General features: G+C 39.6%; 1 protein-coding gene across 2 annotated transcripts; it reads left to right on the top strand.

Annotated features, from left to right (window-relative positions):
* The first annotated feature begins 392 nt into the window (after positions 1 to 392).
* On the top strand, positions 393 to 7,607 carry LOC113745762 (uncharacterized). Of its 2 annotated transcripts, XM_027278689.1 has the most exons (6): positions 1,265 to 2,659; positions 3,277 to 3,399; positions 4,364 to 5,394; positions 5,508 to 5,663; positions 6,005 to 6,097; positions 6,484 to 7,607. In XM_027278689.1, exons 3-6 carry the CDS (start codon positions 4,372 to 4,374, stop codon positions 6,796 to 6,798), a joined length of 1,587 nt encoding a protein of 528 aa, XP_027134490.1. In that variant the 5' UTR covers positions 1,265 to 2,659; positions 3,277 to 3,399; positions 4,364 to 4,371; the 3' UTR covers positions 6,799 to 7,607. The 2 variants fall into 2 exon arrangements, with proteins under 2 accessions (XP_027134491.1, XP_027134490.1); XM_027278690.1 differs by lacking the exons at positions 1,265 to 2,659; positions 3,277 to 3,399 and adding an exon at positions 393 to 687.
* Positions 7,608 to 7,862: the final 255 nt, after the last annotated feature.

Here is a 7,862-nt window from a genome sequence, read left to right as displayed (position 1 = left end):
ATAGTTCTCTGTCGCTATTTCCATCATTCACAGAGGCCACAGAGGCCATTTATGAGATCAACGTATATCCGAGGAGGTGGGAGATGTTTTTATTGACAGATTGTCACACAGCCAGTGGACAGTGATATTGTTTACAGCAAGCATGTGACCCACACTAGGCCAGGATCAAAACACTTGATGTCTTCATTAGAGAACATGGTTATGTGTGGAATGGTGCTGAAACCTTATGCATTGTGTCATGTCTTTAGCAGATATCAAGTAGCTTAACTCTGACTCTGATTCAACTCTACTGTAATTATGTAGTTGGATCCATCTACAGTGTTCACTTGACTGACAACTCGATGGGTGAGCAGCCATTCATATCAAATTTCTGTGCTGCTACACTCAAAAAAAGCAACTTGGTGGGTTGTTACAATAACTCAAGTGTAACACGTATTATCTAAGCAATAATTTAATGTTTCCAAGATGTACATGTTTCATTCATGTTGGCTTTACATGAAATCGAACAACTCAACATTCATTAGATTTGTTCATGTCGCCATAAAGTGAAGCAATCGCGTTTGTATCCATGGTTTGTAACGGTAGGCGGGAAAAGCAAAGGAAACATCGCGATAGACCGCGAGATTTCACTATCGCGGTACATCGGAAAAGAGAACCCATGCTGGTGTCTGGATCGTGGAAAGAAAGGTAAGCAGGACTCCATTACCATCTATCTAAATGCAAATTAAATATTATGCTTTAATGTCATTAGGACTTAGTACATTATTTTTATTTTTTATTTTTATTGCTAGTTGGTTATATGTGTTACTTAAAGTTATTAAAAACCCGACCGTCACCATGAGCACGTGTCTCTTCGCTAGCATGGCGAGTGGTTATGATTAACTATAAATAGGAAAGCTCATTAAAAGGTATAATAATTGTTTGAATAGCCGGTAAGTGCGGCGCAATTGTGTGTAGATTAAGTGTATTCTACAATTCAGCATGATTTTTGCGTCTCTTTTCCGTCTATTGCCGCGCAGCCGTCACAATACAGGCGAGTTAGCGGTGTTTCACTTTTAACAGGGACCGTGTTAACTGGTGACTTCCAGCTGAATGTTCCCGTGGTTGTCATGGTGATGGCAGCTGTTGAAAACGCGAATATATAGTTATCCTACTAAAATACTATAAATGATCTTAAATTAAATGTTCCACACGGCACATGCAATTGTCCGGTCGTGTTTGTCCTGAATTTAATTATTTAGTGTATATTTTTTAAAAAGGCGTTTACATTTCTACACCTGTGTTTGTGAAATGAGCAACCGCGACACATTTGGATGAAAGTCACCAGTTAACACGGTCACTCGTTAAACCGAAACACCGCCTAATCACAATTGTGCACAATTTGCGTCGGGTCCTAAGCGTTTAGAGTTAAAGCTGGAGCAGCTAAAGCTAAATCGAAGGAGGAAAAGGTTGAATTTGTAAAATAGGGATGAAATTAGTGGAAGTGGAACAACTCGTAGTGGCAGTCAAAGAGACGCGGTCCGGTCCGGTCGGTTCGCCTGAGCCAGGTCGTCACGCTTGAAGCTTCACACCGGAGGAGAAAACACGGAGCCGGTCGTATCGTTTATTTTGCGGTAAAACGTCCCATATGTTGGCTCGACTATACGACGGTGTGTCCCTGTAATTGTGTGTAGGTGTGTTTCAATGCCTTAAAACCTGTTTATACTTCTGCGTACGTAGCTACGCCGTAGACGCGACGCAGAGCTTGTGCATTTGAAGTTCTGCGCTGAGGGAGCGCGTTGATCGGCGGAATCAATGCTTCCTCTCTACAGTGACAACCTTTTCTTGTAGCGGACTTTTTTTACTCCTTCAACCGGGATGACAACCAGGATGTAGCGCGCGTGTTTGTAGCTCATTGATATCAAAGAGAAAATGATTTTATTGCAAATGTTGAAGCGGAAGCGACAGAGAAGCCGTTCGCGGAGGCGACTGTAGTCAACCACGGCTGAACTGACCAATCACAGCCCTGGAGGTTCGCATCGACGCGACGCGTAGTCAGGATATTTTGGAGGCGCACGTCAGCCTACGGCGTAGCTACGGCGTAGGGTCTGCGTCTACGCCGTAGCTACGCACGCAGAAGCATAAACCAGTCTTTATATACACAGGAGGCGCAGTGTCAGCAGTGGAGTGAAACAATAACCTGCACATCACCTGAACGCACGTGAATTGTGAGTCAGAATAATACAACTTAAATAGTAAAAAAAAAAAAAAAAAGAGGTAAATATTCATAAAAAACCATAGGAGACCCGTTTTTATCAGGATGACAGGTGTAGATGTACAGCTTCCTACTCCTTCTCACTGCAGGTAGCTTTTTGTTTTGAGGCTGCATTACATGGGTGCTGCCTGCTCATTTGAGATACCTAGCACACTGTTGTCTTGCTGAAAGGTTTTTAGGCCATGTATTGAGGTGACTTTCCTGCAGTCATTTTTTTTGATGATTTTGCTTTATCCCTTTGTGGTAATAATTAACTACTTGAGTTTGCATGTCTGTCAATTATTAACTTGCTAACCTGACCTTCATGGACATTAATTGATTGATGTCTCTAAATTTATTACAGCAATTTGTCCTGTGTCTTCTGTCCGAGGGTGCTGTCCCACCACACGTCTGCCATTCAATTGCGTAAGTGACTACATATTTTCTGAAAAGGGTATGAATTTTATGTTTTGTCGCTTAATGTTCTTTAAAGATGTATAGAAATAAAACTATTTAATTCCACTATGGGTCTTCGGTGGTGATAGTGTGGTATTTCTTTCCCATTTGATAGTGCTCTATGGTTCGCAATAACATGTTTTTATTTTAACTTGGGTCCGAACAGTGCAGGGTACAACCGAGTAGATCTTAATGTTTCCTTGGCAACGGAAATGGACTGCGACTGTGATGTGTTGCTGTTTTAGTTGTGATTCCGTTTGCTTTGGTACTGTCCTTTGCAAACTTTTTTTGCTTTTCAACGATGGACGGTGTGGTTGTGCTGTGACCAGCTTTCTTTTCAGCTGCTGCAGCTTCTCCTTCAGCAGGTTGTGTGTCACACCATTAGGCCTCCCTTTTAACTCAAAACTGAAGGCTGAATATTATTTTTTTGCAATATTCGTTTAGAGAATATTTGGTGCATTCTTAATCTATTTTGATGATTGACAAATTCCTAGTCTGCCAGCTGCCTGTTTCAGATCCACGTATGTCTGTAATTAACATGCTGACTTTCATGGGCACTAGTTGATTGTTCTCTCAATTTATCACAGGAATTTCTGACTGCAAGAGGGTCCTGTCCGACTTCACCTGTGTCTGCAATCAACTGTGCCTGCTCGGAAAAATTCATTGTGCCAGACCTGGAGGTCTCTCTAAAACTAACTGAAGATATTTAGGTGAGGAGATGTGGAGATGTAAGGACTGTAATGTATCTCTATCCAGTAGACTTGAACTACTTAAACATATTAGACTACAGCACCGCCACAGGCAACGCTACCCATGCCCCCACACAACATGCCCATGTACTTTTAAGACATGGAATGCTGTTCACATTCATTTAAGTAGAGTGCATCCTCAACAAAAATCTCAGGAGCTGCTGGAATTGTCAACATTCAGTTGTCATTTGTGCACATGTAATGACCTGCCTACAGAAAAGGATTATTTTGTACATATTGGCACTCATTTGAGGAGTAATGAAACTGTTGCTTGTATGTTTGAGGGTTGCAGTTTTCAAACAAATGTATATGCAACATTTCACTCTCACAAGAATAGGAAACACAACCCGCATACATTGAAAGATTTCAAGCTAGGTGTTATTACAATCACTGGAGTTTCACAAGAATCCTCTGATAATCCTGAAGAAGAGACGCCTGATCAAGATGACTTTGCAGTTGAAACAGAACATGCATGTTCAAGTAGTGATGTGGATGTAATGAAGAAGTTACCAGAAGTAATAGAGCAAAACTTAGCTGCAGCATTGCTCAAGTTAGAGCATTTTGCACATGTGCCAGGCACAAAAATTGATGAGTTCTTAGAGGAACTGCACTACTTGCTCAATTCAGCGGCATTACCCCTCTCCATTAACATTCTTGAAGGGGTTTTTCTGAAACATACTTCCACAACTGATAAGTCTGTGATAAGTGAAGTAGCCACTGCTCTCTGCGCATCAAACCCATTGCTCAAAGCCAGGAAAAATAAGGAGGAATAAGGAAAAAAAGGAGAGCGAGAGGAGGAGGGATAAAGCAAGACAAGGAAAGAAGAACCAGGAAGGTTAAATGTTGAATGGTTATTTGGTCTTCTCACTGCTCTATTTAAGTTCATGGTTAAAACTTCCATCGCCTTATTTTTCTCTTTCCACAGATTGTGAAATGGCTGCCCCGGTGAAACTAAGAATCATCCTTGGAGAAAACAATTCCCAGAGATTGATTCTTCCAGATGGGATTCCTGAGTCTGTCAGTGAACTCTCACAGCAAATAAAGAGACAGTGTGGAATAGAGGGGCTTTTCAGGCTTCAGTTCATGGACATGGAATTTGGGAATGAATTTACTAACTTGTTGTCAATATCGGATGTCCAGGACAAAGGAACCATTAAGGTCATCTTTATTTCAGATGCACTTGTTCAGCCTGGTGGTTTAGCACCTCCTCCCTCCCCAGTTTCTGCCTCCTCCTGCTCTCCAGATGACTCCTCTCTTTCATCTGGTTGCTCATTTGACACCGACATCCTGTCTTCTCCGGAGTCCTCCTCCTCAAGATCTTCTGCATGGCCTGTGCTATTCCAGGTTCCCAGGTTCTCCTATGATACTGAGCTACAGCTGGACAGGGCCAATGCTGCTTTCAAAGCAACCGGAACTTTGTTGAATCCTGACACAAAACTAAAATCAGCCATTCTTAATGGCTTAGCTGAAAAGATCATCACGTACAAAGTGTACCTCTCTGACTCAGAGTTTGAAAATGTAGCAGAAGCTCTTATATTAAAGCATCCATGTCTGAAAGAGCCAGGTTCTGTCTCTGGATATAGCGGATGGAAGACAAGTTTGAAGTATAAACTCGGTAACTACAGAACAAAGCTCAGAGAGCTTGGGTGCCCAGAAGTTACAGTGAATGCCCTAAAACAAAAACCTCATGGCAAGTGCAGTCCGGCCTATGCTGTTAAGAAGCCGAAAAAAGCAGAAGTGAATTACTGCCCAGCCTATCCAACTGGTGAAACCACACAGACTCTAGAAATGATAAGAGTGGCCCTCCTGTCAGAAGTACAGAAAAGAAATAATGACGACAAGGTGGCGATGATGATGGACAAGACCTTTGCCCTCAGAAGGGAAGAGGTAGTTCGAGAGGCACCCATGATCGCCGACTTCAAAACAAGGTGGCCAGCTCTCTTCCATGTGCAAGAGGTAAGTGAATGAATTGATTAGAATTGTTTTAAGCTTGACATTGACGTCATAATAATCAGAATTTAGTTTTGTTAACCATTTTTTTTTGTTTTTGTATTGTAATTGTACTGTAGGTGAGTTCCGAATTTAAGAGAATCACAACACTGCATCTGCAGTCCAAGTTCTTCTCTGAGCTGGATGCACATTCTGCAATTCTACTAAAGGCGTATTCCAAAAAAGGTGGCGTTCAAGGGAAAAAAATCAAGAGCATCATGGTACCCATAACCCAGGTATGGAAACAATATAAAAGAGAAAATGTTCTCCTTGTACTGCTGTCATACTTTTCAACTTCACTGAAAATCAACTATTGTGGAAATGGCTAATGTTCTGGAAATAGTATACATACTCAAATAAATTACTGTACACTATTATAGACTTACCTGATTATATAAAATGTATGAACTTGCTTCAGTTTGAAGTTGTACATATTATACACAATGCCAGACTATTCCAAAAGGGTTCGGTTTTAAAAGTTGTCTAAGCTGGGTGAAACATGCTCTGTTGGTAGGTTAAAATGATGTTCCTAATGTTGAATTTTTTTTTCTATATTTTCTCTGATCTGCAAACTTAGACGGACAGTGTTGACGTCAGACGAGAATGCGTCCTCAAAGGTCTGTGTGTCTACTTGAATGAAGATCCGGAGAAGCTGGTGAAGGAATACATGGTATGTTAATTAACTTTTTGTTTCCTAAGGTTTTGATCAGTTGAAAGAGATGGTGTTTCCTTTGGGTTCCAATCAGCAGTAAAATTGGAAAAGATAAGGTTTTAAAAATCTCTTTAAAATCTCCCTACTTGCTGACAGCATTACATTTGTAAACTAACCAGGTGTCTACTTATAAATCAATGTCCAATTAGAAAAACTATTTATTAGGCCAACTGGTACATACATAAGTTCTACCTATTAAATCAGCCTCCTTTTAGTTTTTCTGGAAACTTATACAGTTTGTGGGAAACACTGTGGTCATTTGTGAATAAAGGTAATACTATAAAAAAAGGATCTAATATACATCAGTGAAAAATCATTGCCCTTTCTAAATTGTTTTCGCACAGACAGCTGATGAAAGCAGTGGATCAACCATGGCAGAGACTGTCTTTGGAATCTTCGTCATGCGACATGAAGGAGCTGAGCCCGGTGATGCCCCCGAGGATGTTGGAATCATTCTGGAAGGTGTGGAAGTACTCAACAACTTGGGAAGTGTTCCTTTTGCTGTGGCGATGTTGCTTGCTCTTGCATATGCCCTAAACCTGAGCTACCCTCCAGAGCTGAAATATACATTTGAAGCATTGCAGAAGATCATAATGGAACTAGATGAAAGCAGACTATCCAGAAAAGTACAAGCTCTCAAAACATATCTTTGCCGTTAGTAAAGTAATGGAGAATCATTGTCAGAAATTGACAGAGGGGGTTTGGATCTCTAATAATTGGTTACATTTAAAGGAGTGGGACACTTAAGTTTTATTATCACTTTTCAGTTACATTTTGAACTGGTTTTCTTTATTGTAAAGGACTATCTGAGACTGCCCACTGAGAACTCAAAAGCAGGTTGAAAAAATGCCTCTCAAGATAGTATGGATACATTCTATAGACTGCCGTTTTACATTTTTTTTAATTAAATGGTTAAGTATCAAGTACCTGTTTGGTTGGCACTTTCAAAAATAAATGGTGTTCTGTATTATTTTATCAGTTAGAAAAAAGATAAACTGAAAATTTTGTTTTGTTATCTTGGAGGGTTTTTTCATGGCTTTAAGGCTTTTAGGTACTGTGATTTATTCTCTTTACTCTTTCAAATATACAGAGAAGCAGTGTTTATTATTTTATAATAATTATCTTATTTACTACTTTTTAGATAGTAAAAAGAAACCCTATTTTATTTTGTTGCTTTCGTAAAACATTCTACTATTCAGAGTTAAACTATTTTTATGGCAGCATCTACCAGTTTTTTTCAAGCTCCAGTAATCTTCACCATTTAGTTAAAATGGTGTTTTTTAGTTTGCCAGGGGAAAAAAAAGTATTGTTGCACTGCTTGTGTAAAACATTGTTTCTCTTTGTATTATTGCCAGTTTTAAGCATTGCTAGTCTGTGACTAATTTGAAAAATACAAATGTATGGCAATGTCTACTGTTTGTCTTGTATTTCTTTATACTTGATACAAAACTGTTTACACTCAAATTGTATTCTTTGGATGAACTTTAAAAAATCATGGAAAGTATTTCCACGTGATTGAATGGCTTTTTTTCAGCATTAAGCATTTTTGTTGGAACAACTTACTTAACCTGGGTTGGATCAACTTAATATACTGGTGTAATTTTACTAATGTCAAATGAGTAAGTCTAATACTATTATATTTAGTCAGTCCCAACCCTAGTAAACAAGTTATATCAACCCTAATGAATTAATTGACCTAATCCAACCAAATTAAGTTGGACCT

Source organism: Larimichthys crocea, chromosome V (assembly GCF_000972845.2).
Source record: "Larimichthys crocea isolate SSNF chromosome V, L_crocea_2.0, whole genome shotgun sequence".
Taxonomy (NCBI): Eukaryota; Metazoa; Chordata; class Actinopteri; family Sciaenidae; genus Larimichthys; species Larimichthys crocea.
The sequence above is the reverse complement of the archived record's forward strand: the minus strand, read 5'-3'. Positions and strand labels throughout refer to the sequence as shown.

Excerpts from the sequence above, each read along its gene's own strand:
- LOC113745762 (XM_027278690.1), top strand. The coding sequence starts at position 4,372 with ATGGCTGCCCCGGTGAAACTAAGAATCATCCTTGGAGAAAACAATTCC. Across the intron at positions 5,395-5,507 it reads CTCTCTTCCATGTGCAAGAG|GTGAGTTCCGAATTTAAGAG; the intron begins GTAAGTGAATGA and ends ATTGTACTGTAG. Across the intron at positions 5,664-6,004 it reads TCATGGTACCCATAACCCAG|ACGGACAGTGTTGACGTCAG; the intron begins GTATGGAAACAA and ends CTGCAAACTTAG.